The following is a 14,310-nucleotide window of genomic DNA, read 5'->3' on the forward strand; positions in this document are numbered from 1 at the left end:
AAAAAATTGAAAGCCAATACATTTTGATTTAACATGTTTCTTGGGACAGTGAGAGTCAACAAAAGAAATATAGAATTTTCTTTCTGTAAGAAAAGGACATTATTATTTATTGCTTGTGAAGAGTGGCTTTCTTTTTAATTTCTGAAAAGTGTCAGGCTTCTTAGCACTGGCTTGTGTGTCATCATTTCTCTTGATGCTTAGAAACAAATCTAGATCTTTTCTGCCAGGCCTGTACCATAAAGATAGCTCTTCTGGTCAAGGCAGCAGTCTTGGAGCTGTCCACCTTCTGAGCCTGTAATCTGTTTAGGGCTCTTCCAAAACACATGCTTCTGTGAATGTTCCCCTGCTATTTTGGGGCCTGTTGCCTTGTTCTTCTAGAATCCAGATGTTTAACAAATCAATTATACTTGGTGGTTATATTTTTGCTTGTGTACATAAGTACTTGACCTAAAATCAGGCCTCGGATTCAGTGGGAACTCACAGGAGCACAGCTGAACCTTTCTGACAGTTTCCCCTCCTCCTCCCCACCTTGTCCATTGAACAGTAGGTGCAGCTACATAACAATCCCTGGTTGAGCTCCACCACCTATTTTTCTTCAAAATGACCCCTGCCTAAAATAATTGGGCACCTTCTTCTTATTGTGAATATATTGTGTATTTTCTGCAACCTGTTTGCATTCTTCCATTTCATGGTTTTATTAATATGCCTTAGTTTTGCTTTAAGGTAGGTTTGTTACTTACCTGACTTGTTCTTTATAGGTCAATACCAGGGAGGAGGTAGAAGACCTGTGCCGTTTGGACAAGCTGATAGACTTGATCATTCCCCGAGGTTCATCTCAGTTGGTTCGGGATATCCAGAAAGCAGCTAAAGGAATCCCAGTAATGGGTCACAGTGAAGGGATTTGTCATGTGTATGTGGACTTGGAGGCCAGCGTTGAGAAGGTCACTAGAATAGGTGAGAGAAGAGAGAATTCATTTCTAAAGAGAGTGGGTTGAGTAGAGAGCATGAATGATCAATAATATAAGTTCAGAAGTTACAACTGCATGTGCCAGGAGTCTACTGTAGAGAGTATGTGCAACTCACAGTGTTCCTAATATATATCCTTGCCATTTTGCATGAGTAAGGCAATGTGTGAAATTTCCACACACATGCAGTTTCACTCCACATTTGCATGGAGCAGTGCTGTATATGCATAGAATATCTTTGTGTCACCCAGATCACACAAAATGGCAACCGTGTGTATCCAGAGCACAGTGGGTAGCTCGTGCTCCTGTTGGTGGTCTCCTTATGCGTACTTAAAAACTTCAATCCTTTACGGGCAGCCCAATCCAGACAAACGTGGCGGCCAGCTGCGGCTTAGCTGCTGTGCTGCTAATAGACTTCTGGAGGACTTTGGCACGCTGGAGCGTGGGGTGGGGAGAGGCGTAGCTTGCCATGAGGGGGATGTTCACCGTGGCAATGCCGCTGGCAGAGGCACAAGGGAAGCGGAGGCAGCTGGGGGGGAGGGCCAGCCCGCCAGTCCTGGCACATGCGCCACATCTCATCAGACAGGGATGGGGAGAGGTGGCCCCAGAGAGGCTGATAGCCGTCCCCAACCCGCCGCCAAACAGAGAACGGAGCCAATGATGGGCAGACCATCACAGGCAAAGGAGAGACATCCCACCAACACGAGAAGGGAACAGGAGTAAGGCTGGGCATGCGCGCACGAGAAGCCTGGCTTGGTGGCGAGGCGGGGGGTGGGGGCGAGACAGGCCGAACAGGACCATGGAGAACTTGTCAATCCCCTCACACCCTCCCGCTGTCAGAGACTCTGCCAATGGCAGGCAGACAAGCAGAAAGTAACAAGTGCAGGAGTTCGCTGTCATAGACAGCAGCTGGAATGTGTGTCTGGGAGTAAGCAGCCCAGCAGCAGACACCCCCCCCCCACCCAGAGACCCCCTGTATTGCCCTGATGCCCCAAGCCATGTGCACGGAACACCTCCCCTGGGGGTCGCGGAACTCAGAGTGCAAGTGCCATCAGCCGCAGAACTCTGAGTCCACTTCATCAGCCCCCCCTTAGTGCCCTGCGCACAGCAGCCCTGTGGGGTCGGGTAGGCTGTCAGTGGGGGGCAGCGTGGCAGCTCATAGACCGTTCTCCCAACCCAAGTCTGCCCACCTTCCCAGGCATTCCCTCGGAGAGGCCACTGACAGGGTGGGGTTTGCCCAGGGAATGTGCAGCAGATGCCAAGCAGGAGAGACAACAGAGGGCACAGCTCAGACTTTATTTTTCCGGAACAGAGTGTAACAGTCTCCCTGGCGTGTGCTGGGCAGTCTCGCCGTGGGCGGGGCTCCATTCCGAGCGGCGGGCAGAAACAGCTGAGGGAGTGGGGGGGCGGTGGAGTGACACACACGGAAATCTCTGTGTTGGAGTCCCACCTGCAAAACGGAGATAGAGATCAATAGCACCTGCAGGGGCGACGGCTGGAAGAGCAGGCTGCTTTTCAGCTGGGGGCTCTCTTACAGGGACAGTCTCTGACCCACCTCCCCACAGTGGGGCAGCTGCCACACACACACACACCGTGCCCTGCCACGGGTTGGGAATGTGGCAGAGGGCAGACCAAGGGAAGGGAGCAGACTGCAGCACAGGGGAGCAGGGTCAGCAAATGCCCCCTGCCAGAGCCCACTGCCTGGTTTAAGTGCCAGAGACGCTCGCACACTGAGTGGTCAAGAGCGAGGGGAGGGGGAGGACGGGGGGGCACAGTGGAACTTACCCAGCCATGGGTGACAGTCCTCGCATGCAGAGCCTCCAGGAGCCTGGAACCTCTGGAGACCTGGAAACAAGATCAGTTAGCCCCAGGGGAGAGACCTCTATCTCCCCCTCGCAAGTCAAAGATACTGTCAAGGCAACCGCGCAGTGCAAAACCCGTCACCAGCGTGCCTACCTGTCCCTCACTCTAAGTCTGTATGGCTGGGAGCTCGCCGGCAGATCTTCCTGCCACGCGCTCCTCTCCCTAACAACTGAGTTGTGCGAGGCCAGAACAGAAGTATTTCTAGGCGGGGGGAGACCATGATTGGGTGCTGGGGAGGGGGCTCGTCAGCCTGAGGCGCAAGGGGATTGGCGAGGCAATCATGCTGCTCCCTAAGGGGTTTGCAAGCTTCCACAGCGGCAGAGGCGACCTTTGTTTTTGGTTTCAACGAGTGCCTATGGGCCACGCCGCCATTTTTGCCAGTGTAAAGTTGCGGCTCTCGGAGGGGTGTGTCATGGGCCAAACTACTCAGGAAGCTGCCTAAGCCTGGCCGCGCCCCCAACTCCACACCCTCCTCCACCTGAACGCCATGCTCCACCTCACTTCCGCCCACACTCAGGCGCAGCCCTCAGGTGCTGCTGCTCTCGGGTAGAGCGGCGCTCGGGCGGCCCCCCGCCCACGTAACTCCCCTCCACTGTGGCGGCGCCAGTCGTACGTCAGCAGAAACCCTTCCTGCATCCACGTAGCGGCTTGTCTGCTGCCAAAAGACTTTCTGCCCCCCCTCCCCCGGATTGCGCTGCAAGTAGCTTATTTCAGATGCTTTGCAGGGCTTTCATAACCTCAGTTGCATGTAACCAATTACCTCTTTTTCATCCAGTGAGGGACTCAAAATGTGAATATCCTGCAGCTTGTAATGCACTGGAGACACTCCTTATTCATCGGGACTTGCTGAGAACTCCCATATTTGACCAGATCATTGACATGTTGCGAGTGGAACAGGTAAGGGAAGTAGCTGTTTGGTATGACCCAAATGTGTGAGAGAATGACTGCATAGTAAGGTGATGATTAAACGGGGATGTTGCAGATGCAAATCTTGAGGAGTTCCCAATCGCACTCCATACAATAGAATTAGAATCATAGAATCATAGAGTTGGAAGGGACCTCTAGGGTCATCTGGTCCAACCCCCTGCACAATGCAGGAAACTCACAAACACCTCCCCCCTAAATTCACAGGATCTTCATTGCCGTCAGATGGCCATCTAGCCTCTGTTTAAAAACCTCCAAGGAAGGAGAGCCCACCACCTCCCAAGAAAGCCTGTTCCAATGAGGAATCGCTTTAACGGTCAGGAAGCCTGATGTTGAGTCGGAAACTCTTTTGTTTTAATTTCAACCCATTTATTCTGGGCCTACCTTCCGGGGCCACAGAAAATAATTCCACATCATCCTCTATATGATAGCCCTTCAAGTACTTGAAGATGGTGATCATATCACCTCTCAGCCGTCTCCTCTCCATGCTAAACATCCCCAGCTCCTTTCCTCATAGGACTTGGTCTCCAGACCCCTCACCATCTTAGTCACCCTCCTCTGGACTTGTTCTAGCTTGTCTATATCCTTCTTAAAATGTGCACCATCTACTTCACAAGGTGTCTTGCTGGTATAAGATGGCTCCTTGCTATGATAAGTATGATTGAAAGAGAGGACCTGATAGGTTCACTCTCCAGCTCATAATTCACAAGAGCAGCCCTCCTGGGTCAAACAAATAGTCCATATAGCCCAGCATCTAATTTCCTGCAGTGGCCAGCTAGATTCCTCAGAAGACCTATGAGCAGAGCACAAAGATCAAAGCTTTTCCATGTTGTTGCCCCACCCCCAGTGACTGGTATTTAGAAGTACACTACTTTTAAATATGAAAGTTCCATATATCCATGATGGACTTGCCTTTCATGAATGTTTTGGCCTGCTGGGCCATGAATTTGCCTTTTAAAACCATGTAAGAACATAAGAGAAGCCATGTTGGATCAGGCCAATGGCCCATCCAGTCCAACACTCTGTGTCACACAGTGGCCAATATATGTGTGTGTGTATACACACACACACACACATACAAACATACATATACACACACATACACACACACACACACACACATATATATATATACACACACACACTGTCAAGCATGCGGGTTCAATGGCGAGTCGAAGTTGATACAAAGACTTCGTTTATTGATAGACCGATACTTTGGTAACAGGTTCTTGAGAGTAATGCTGAATACACATAGATACAATGCTTTTAAAACCTACTTCAAAGGGATTCCAAGGGATGGGGTTGCAGGGTAGCATTCACACATAAACTTTCATAAATGTCTACATTCCCATAGCGTTATCAGGACCGTGTCCTTGCTTTCCCCAGATGTCTCTTACTCCCTTACAGGAATGTATGGGAAGGTGCTGATTACTTGGTTTCAGTTCTCACTACTTCTAATTATGAGTCATAAAGCAAGGAGGGGGGAAGGGAAAGAATAACAAGCTAGCAAAGTTGGATCTTCCATGATACTTCACAGACCAGGTTAGGCAGGACCCTTAAACATTCAATTATCAATGGAATTTCACCATGCTTGACAAACACACACTGTGGCTAATAGCCACTGATGGACCTCTGCTCCATATTTTTATCCAATCCCCTCTTAAAGCTGGCTATGCTTGTAGCCGCCACCACCTCCTGTGGCAGTGAATTCCACATGTTAATCACCCTTTGGGTGAAGAAGTACTTCCTTTTATCCGTTTTAACCTGACTGCTCAGCAATTTCATTGAATGCCAACAAGTTCTAGTATTGTGAGAAAGGGAGAAAAGGACTTCTTTCTCTACTTTCTCCATCCCATGCATAATCTTGTAAACCTCTATCATGTCACCCCGCAGTTGACGTTTCTCCAAGCTAAAGAGCCCCAAGCGTTTTAACCTTTCTTCATAGGGAAAGTGTTCCAAACCTTTAATCATTCTAGTTGCTCTTTTCAGCACTTTTTCCAATGCTATAATATCCTTTTTGAGGTGCAGTGACCAGAATTGTACACAGTATTCCAAATGAGACCGCACCATTGATTTATACAGGGGCATTACGATAATAGCTGATTTGTTTTCAATTCCTTTCCTAATAATTCCTAGCATGGCGTTGGCCTTTTTTATTGCAATCGCACACTGTCTTGACATTTTCAGTGGGTTATCTACCACGACCCCAAGATCTCTCTCTTGGTCAGTCTCTGCCAGTTCACAACCCATCAACTTGTATTTATAGCTGGGATTCTTGGCCCCAGTGTGCATTACTTTGCACTTGGCCACATTGAACCTCATCTGCCACGTTGACGCTCACTCACCCAGCCTCAACAGATCCCTTTGGAGTGCCTCACAATCCTCTCTGGTTCCCACCACCCTGAACAATTTAGTGTCATCTGCAAACTTGGCCACTCCACTGCTTACGCCCAACTCCAGATCATTAATGAGCAAGTTAAAAAGCATGGGACACAGTACTGAGTCCTGCGGCACCCCACTGCTTACCGTCCTGCACTGCGAAGACTGCACATTTATACTCACTCTCTGCTTCCTATTAATTAGCCAGTTTTTGATCGACAAGAGGACCTGTCCTTTTACTCCATGACTCTCGAGCTCCCAGAGGAAGTACGGGCCCTGCGGAACTTAGACCAGTTCCGCAGGGCCTGCAAGACTACCCTCTTTAAACAGGTGTTTATCAATGACTGAATTATGGGTGCACAACAAAGGAAACGCCAAAATGGTCTGGTCTAGGGATCCACCACCACTACACCATCTGACAGACATAGCGTCAAACAATAATGTTTACTGCCAGACTTAATAGTGTTAGATTTAGAAATGTTTTAATTAATTATTGATTGGTTTTAATGTGATTTTAATGTCTTATTATTGTATTGTTCACTTTTAAATGTTGTTAGCCGCCCTGAGCCTGCTTCGGCGGGGGAGGGCGGGATACAAATAAAATTTTACTTACTTACTTACTTATAACTGCATCAGCCTCTATCATGCCATTCATAACATTATCGGAGTTCTGAGACTTTGGGCTTTGAAGAACTGAACTGAAAGGAACTGATTTGCTAAATAGACCACTTCTGTAGGAATCCACATGGCAGTTATGGGTCATGCTAGCAATTTTCCATTTCCATTCCCTTGCACAGGCAAGTTAGTATAGCCATGGCATGTTCTCAAACTTTTATTAGGACAGTCTCCACTGTGGAACGATGTCCTTGAAAACATTAGGAAGGCCTTGGAAAGCCAGTTTGGTATGGTGGTTAAGTGTGCGGACTCTAATCTGGGAGAACCAGGTTTGATTCTGTACTCCTCCACCTGCAGTTGCTGGGTGACCTTAGGTCAGCCACAGCTCTCGCTGAGCTGTTCTCTGAGGACTCTCTCAGCCCCATCTACCTCACAAGGTGTCTGTTGTGGGGAGAGGAAGGGAAGGAGATTGTAAAATACTCTGAGACTCCAAGTGAAGGGTGGGGTATAAATCCAATCTCCCCCAGCAACGGAGAGCATTTATGTTGGCAAGGGTGAATGCTTTTCCTTTAAATGTTTTTTTATGGCAGATTCCTCCAAATCCCGTATAGTGAGAGAGTCTGTCCTTGTGGGACAAACAATCCAGATTCCATCCAACATATATTGCTGACTGCCAGCTATATTCTAATCTCCAGAGGGAACTCCTCCTCCTTCTTCCCAGAGCTATATAGGGAGGAGCTTAAGGGTGTGATCAGTTGTGTTTTGGCAATTAGATCCTGTTTAGTTGAATTTCTGTTTTTACTTTAAGTCTTAGCTGCTTTGGGTTCCTTTTAGTGAGGAAATAACATTACCAATGTTTATAAATAAATAAAAATAAGACTGAACAGTTCCAATAGCCTTTTGCAAGGGAAATGCTAGAAAAGCATCACAGGGAAAGGAATTTGCACTGCAAGAGCTTTATATGAAAGATAATTGGAAGAGAAATGTGCTGTGAAGGTTTTTGTCTTCCACCAGGTAAAGATTCATGCTGGTCCCAAATTTGCCTCCTACCTAACATTCAGCCCATCAGAGGTGAAATCCCTCCGCACAGAATATGGAGACTTGGAGTGTTGCATTGAAGTGGTGGACAGTGTTCAGGATGCTATTGAACATATCCACAAATACGGGAGTTCCCACACAGATGTCGTCATCACAGAAAATGGTTAGTGGTCAAACAGCCTACTCTACCTGTGGCTGGCCTGTGAGGGCTTCTGTTCCTGTTAGAGTGTGTTAGAGGCTCCAGGACTGTGCCCAATAATTAGCCTTTAAAATTTAGGACATGGGAGCCTCTCCAGATTGTACCCTCCTTTCTTGTGGTGTAGTAACATCAGAAGACCTAGTCAATGGGGGGAAGAGTCTGTGTCAATTTCTTCTCTTGCCTGCAATGCTCTAGTGTCTGAGTAGGGACAGTGCTAAAGTGAGGTGGAGGTGTGGCATGGGCACTTGCCAGTTGACCTGGACCTTCTTATTTTAACAAATGCAGTGTGGGAACAGCTGGTACCCCTGAAAAGGGGAGTCAGAAGGATCCCTAATACAGGCAATGCCACTTCTTGATATTTTCTCCTACATGTATTTAGAAGCATTCTGCTGTTTGCTTGTGTATATGGCAGGGTTCTATTGTTAAAGTATTTAAGAACATCATGCTGAGACTTTGTCCCTCACCCCCCCCTTTTCTCAGAAAAAACTGCAGAAATGTTCCTGCAGCACCTGGACAGCGCTTGTGTATTCTGGAACGCCAGCACCCGCTTCTCAGATGGCTATCGCTTTGGGCTGGGTAAGAGAATATGCCAGGTGTCTCACACAATTTGAGGACAAATGAAAGAATCAGAGGCTGAAACTTTATAGCTGCAGAGGAAAGAGTTTGACCTTCATTTTGATTTATGGTCATCACTATTTTAAGAACAGGTTAAGGAGGCTTCTTTTTTGCCCCATTCCATATTTTAGAAAGACATTTAACATGATAACCATCATGGCTGTCCCAAAGGACAACTCCTGATGTGATTGTGCGGACAGGGAGCGAATATGTGGGGGATAGGTGAATGGCATGCAAAAATGAAATGACAGTGTAGAAGCCTGGTTAAAGATTGCAGTTTTGAAGGCAATAGATGCTGTTTTTCTCCAGCAATCTCAGGGTGACATAGTCATCTGCTCTTTTATTTCACTACAGCCCTGTAGTGTGGGTTAGATGGAGAAAGACTAGCTCAAGGTCACCCAGTGAGCTTCAAGGCCAAGTAGGGACTTGAACCCAGTTCTCCACATCCCTAGTCTGACATTTCATTGGCTCCAAGTTGCTTTATTTTCAGCATGCATTATGCTGCTGCATTAAAAAGGACAGCACACCATCTGTTGTTTAAAGAGGGAAAATTTAAGAAGTAGGAAAGAAATTGGCAACTTGGCATATAAGGCAAAATACAAGAAGGTTGAAAGAATGTGGGGAAATATGATCTGGGAAATGTGGTCTCTGTCACAAGACTGGGGAAGTATTCTCTCCCCTTGTTTCCATTCTTTATATCTAACTCTTCTTTTTGACCCATGCAGGTGCTGAGGTTGGCATCAGTACGTCACGGATCCATGCCCGTGGGCCTGTGGGCATTGAGGGGCTATTGACGACAAAGTGGCTGCTCAGAGGAGAGAATCACATTGTTTCTGACTTCTCCGAGCAAGGAAGTATGAAGTACCTTCATGAAAATCTTCCTCTTCCTCAGAGGAACACCAACTGAGCAGAGGAGATGTTTATGGAGGCTGTTACGGTTTCAGGATTGGTCTGAGAAAGAAGATGGACTTTCACATGCCCTGTGTCTTCACTCTCAGCTTCTAGGATACTCTCTTGTGCAGTTAAAGTGGAGACACACCAGGCCATGCTCTGTGCCAGAGTTCTTTCTCTCATTCCTCCTGTGTTATGCAGATACAGATGCTGCAGGCATCATCACCTTGTAGTGAACCTTGGCTCCTGCAGCACAGGAAAGAGAACTCTGGTCTTCCTTCACTGTGCTCCAGAGTGGGGTGCTTTTTGGGTTGGTGGTGTATCTATTTATTATGCCTGTCTTTCCATTCCAAACACTCTAAACACTCCCCCCCTGCCCCTGAAGCTTTCTTGCTTTGAAAAAACATTGGGTAGAAATTCTGCTTCCTTTGGAGATTGCCATGGAGATTGCCATGGAAGTGCTGTATCAGCTTGTCTTATTTAAAAATATTGAATCTGTTTAATAAATATTCTAGGTACATAATGAATGGTCTTCAGCAAAGCAGAGCTTTTCACATTCAATCTCTTTTTAATTGCTGGCCGATGGGAAACAAATTAACAGTTGTATATAACAGTTGAGGCCTTCATTTATCCTTTTATGAAGATTTGTACCAAATATTTTTGCTCATGCATTTTATATGGAATCTTATTTCCCCTGATAGATTGAAAATATTTTTAAAACTTCATGGTTTTTTCAGAATAAAACTCCCTTGCAGTATGATTCCGGATTCTACAACTTTGTTCAGTAATGATGTAAGTTGTGTGCCCCATCATGAGTACATCCTCATGTCCTTGATGGTTGCTACTTAAATAGAACTTTTAATGTACAGACTGTGTAACAGTTATTTATTCATTCCTTCAGACAGGATCCTAATAAGTGTCAGCTACTCCTGTTTTAAAGAAAGGGTGCAAAATCTGAAATGCTCCTGATAGTGACTACCAAGTTAAATTGTGAACCTGAGTTTCTGAAATCCAAGGCCAGTGCTCCTTCCACCATGAGCACACACACATTCTGTGTGATTTGAGAGCTTAATGTTGTTGTATGTGTGTGCTGAGTGCCTTCAAGTTGCTTCCAACTTACAGCAACCCTATGAATTAATGATCTTCCAAAACATCCTGTTGTTAGCAGTCTTGCTTAATGTGTGCAACTGTATAAATGTATGCAGTGGAAAGAATACCCAAATTGCATGCACAAAGGATTGGATCTAGACTAACATCCAAGGGTGAAAGGATGTCTGCCATCAGAGTGCTATTTTCCCATCACCCATCTCCTGGCAGCCCAGAATGCTCCTGAAAATCCTGCTTGTTCCCCTAGAAATGTTCATCTGGATCCAAGTCAAATACTTCACATTAAAGCATTTTTTGCTTATTTTATTTGCCATTCATCCTTCTTGTTGAATTTTATGTTTATAGAAGACAACACAATGACAGTACAGTGCATACCAAGAACAAAGCCATAAAACCAGATTACAGAGCGAGCAATAAAATGGCAACAGTATAATACATTGCATAAACTGGATTTCATAATCAAAGGATGCTGACTACAGACAGTATACATTTAGTAAGTGATGCAGTATAAAGGGGGAGGAAAAGAAGGCTGCCTAACAAATTCACAGGCAATTAAAATTAAAACTTTATTACCTGTTGTGAAGGAATGGACTTGCAAGCCCTGGTCCCTCAGGATCTCAGAAAACTCTGCAGTGGCATTCCTTTCCCCTGCTGCCAGGTGAGTACAAAAGTAAACAGTAGTAATTGCCACCACTAGCAAATCAAAGAATATCTCCCACTGGACAGATTTGGGACAGATTTGCTCATCCAACTCTCTACGCCTGCATTGCTATTTGGAAACTCCACCTAGATGCCGCATTTCCCCCAATGTGTTCCTACAATAGTGGAAACTATTGATCATCCTTTCACATTTCTAGCTATTGGGCTCAAGGGATAGTGAGCTTATTTACTACCCCTCCCCATTACTGCATGTCAGCTAGGAAGACCAAATGGGTATGGTGTGTTTACAGAGATCAGGCTTTGAGCATTCAAAATATAAACGTTTAATAAAAATTAAAAGAGGATGCACGGTTTGTTCAAGCATCAGGCTGAACAAAGATACAAAGAAAAGGTGAAAGCACACAATCCTCTCACCCTATGCCCAGTACTTAGCCTAAATGTTTAATTAGAACAGGCTATTATTTCTTGAAGTTGTACTAGATAAAAGTCCTTCGTTACCTTAGTATTCAATGTTGGGACTTCTCCCCACTGTCTCCACGTGGGCAAGATGGAGCTAGTGCCCCACCAGGCAGAAGAGCAAAATGAGGAAGACTGTTTCTTGTTTCCTGGGAATCTGTAATCACCCTTTGGAGAACTCCCTCCTCCTCCCCGCAAATGATTCTGTTCTTTCTGCCTCAAGAGGAAAACTATGTGGCCATTTGGCTGTCAATGACTCTGTCCCTTGAAGTGTGGCATACTAACAAGGTATGAAATGACAAACCCCTTGTTTTTCTGTGGCCCACTATCTGCATAACTAAGAGTTTTGAGTGCACCATGCATGGGATGTGAATGCATTATTCCTGGTACTCTGTCAGCTGCAGATTTGCAGAGGGCTCCTGTGATTTGGATACAGTATAAGCCAATAGTTGAATTATTAAATTGGTTAAGTTATTGGGGTGAATTCTAGGGCAGAGGGCATTTCACCACACCTATATTGATCAATTTGACACCAATGACTGGTAATTTCATGTATTCTGTCTGCACACACACACACCCTCCAACCTGTAGTGCATGTGCCCACACTTCTCCTTTGAAATACTGTATAAACAGCATGACTATGCATTCAACAGAAGGGGGTGGCAGAGTGCTGACATGGTAGAATGGACTGTATCACTTCAGGCTGCAGGTGAATGACTGCATTAGTCAGTGTGCCTGTATATCAATACTTCCCTCTAAGAGAGAAATCTTGACCAGCATGCAAAGAACCTCCCCCCCTGCTGTGCTAATGTCTTAGCTACAGGGAGTTTTTACACAAGTGAACATTAGAAATGTTAGTTTTCTGCCCTGCAGTTTGTTATGCTACAGCCCATTTTACCACCTGTTCTGGCTACATGTACTAAGCCTTAGAAAGGCAAGACTCTTCCTTTTTCTCAGAAGATTAGAGCTGCCTATCAGCCTGAACTTAGCACTATAGTACTAAATATGGTATCACATGGATATGATCGTTACCTCTAAGCTCTTGCTCAGAATGACTATCTGCCTGTCTCCTTGCTTTTGCTTGGCCATTCATAGTTTCTGTGAATTCATGGCAGTGTATTTGTGACTTCTACACTGTTGTAAAATGGTTCACACTATGTATAACAAGAAGCAAGAGTTCTAAGCACCCTCTCATAACAAGCCCTACAATAAAACACAGGGCTTTTCTTACATTTTATTTCTAAAACCACAAAAGGTAATGACTTTAAGGTTTCCAATATATGTCTGAAAAACTTCATATTCAAATACTTACAGCAAGAGGTTGGACATGGCATTGCATTCCCAGGCAGAGTCTGACAGCGATTGCTCATCTGGTGAGTTGTCTTCTGAAGGGGGCAATAGGTGTCCTGAGATTGAGTACTGGACAAAGGCTGCCTGCCTTCTGCCAGCCTGGGCACAACAGCACAAGCGGGAAAGGTCACACAGCTTGGGGGGTCCTGGGAATGTTTGGAGTGGCCATGAGGGCTCAGATCCTGTCAATAGTGAATTTACTTTAGGGGAGGTGGAGAACCCTCTGGGTATTCACCTGGTTGAGAAGGTCAAGGATAGGATTTAAGATGCACATCAAAAATTTAAGGGTCCGTATTTATTTACAGGGTCACTGATGATACAACTCTGGACCTTTTGCAGCTGTTTTAAGTCAATTAGATTTCTTTTAATCTTTAAACTTTTTTTGTAGATAGCATTATTGTAACCTCTGAAAGGACTCACAATAAAGATTGTTTTCTGTCATTGGTTGTCAAGACTGGGCTAGACTCTAAATTCTTTTAAAAATTGAAACTTCTGAAGGACTAGAACCAAAGACAGAAATGCAAAAGTATGCTGTCAGCTGAGTTCAAATATCAGGAAAGATATATAGAGAGACAGATTTCCTGACAATTAGGATTCCATGAGTCAACAAGAATACAGTGAATTGTATGTTCAGGAACCTTGTTCTGTATCAGAAGATAGGATATTGAAAATGTCCAGAGCTATGGGGTTGGCTGCCATCAATATGTAGATGATACCCAACTGTATATCTCATTAGCCAAGCCTCAGTAAAACAGCAGGGCACATAACTCTAAGAATCACTGGAAGCTGAGCTCTTTGGTAAAAACATAGAGGGGATTAGGAGGGCTGTTTGGCCTGGGCTTCAGACTCAAAGAGGGCCTCACATTTAGGCAAGAAATATTCAAATTTTAATGTTTTATCCTTTTTATAATGGCTATGGGTCTCAAAAATTGAAAATAACCAGGATGTCCCTGGACTCTGAGAAACCTTGGGTCATAGCAAAAGTGAACAAGCGTCCCTAGGCCAAGGGCTTTTTTGCCACTAAAGATGTGTGCTGCCAGATACTGAAATCATTTGAAGATTCTAATCAGGATGGTTGCTTCCTTCTGCCTTTCTCCACAGTATAGTAAAAGATTAATGTGCATATTTCACCAAGTATAATAAATGTTAATTGTAGGGAAACTAAAGCATCAATGTCTAATCTTTTAAATCTATACAACAAATGAAGATAGTAGCTATGTAGCTCTGTCGCTTGCTGCATACTAAGTC

General features: G+C 45.2%; 1 protein-coding gene across 2 annotated transcripts in view; it reads left to right on the forward strand.

Annotated features, from left to right (window-relative positions):
• The window catches only part of ALDH18A1 (aldehyde dehydrogenase 18 family member A1), a 42,913-nt gene extending 32,664 nt beyond the window's left edge, over window positions 1-10,249 (forward strand). For both annotated transcript variants that reach the window (XM_060241905.1, XM_060241904.1), the window contains exons 14-18: window positions 759-954; window positions 3,604-3,725; window positions 7,761-7,947; window positions 8,464-8,559; window positions 9,324-10,249. In XM_060241905.1, the coding sequence (XP_060097888.1) occupies window positions 759-954; window positions 3,604-3,725; window positions 7,761-7,947; window positions 8,464-8,559; window positions 9,324-9,505 (783 nt within the window). In that variant the 3' untranslated portion in view covers window positions 9,506-10,249. The remainder of the gene's footprint in view (window positions 1-758; window positions 955-3,603; window positions 3,726-7,760; window positions 7,948-8,463; window positions 8,560-9,323) is intronic.
• Window positions 10,250-14,310: the final 4,061 nt, after the last annotated feature.

The sequence above is a fragment of the Heteronotia binoei genome, chromosome 6 (genome assembly GCF_032191835.1).
Source record: "Heteronotia binoei isolate CCM8104 ecotype False Entrance Well chromosome 6, APGP_CSIRO_Hbin_v1, whole genome shotgun sequence".
Classification (NCBI taxonomy): domain Eukaryota; kingdom Metazoa; phylum Chordata; class Lepidosauria; order Squamata; family Gekkonidae; genus Heteronotia; species Heteronotia binoei.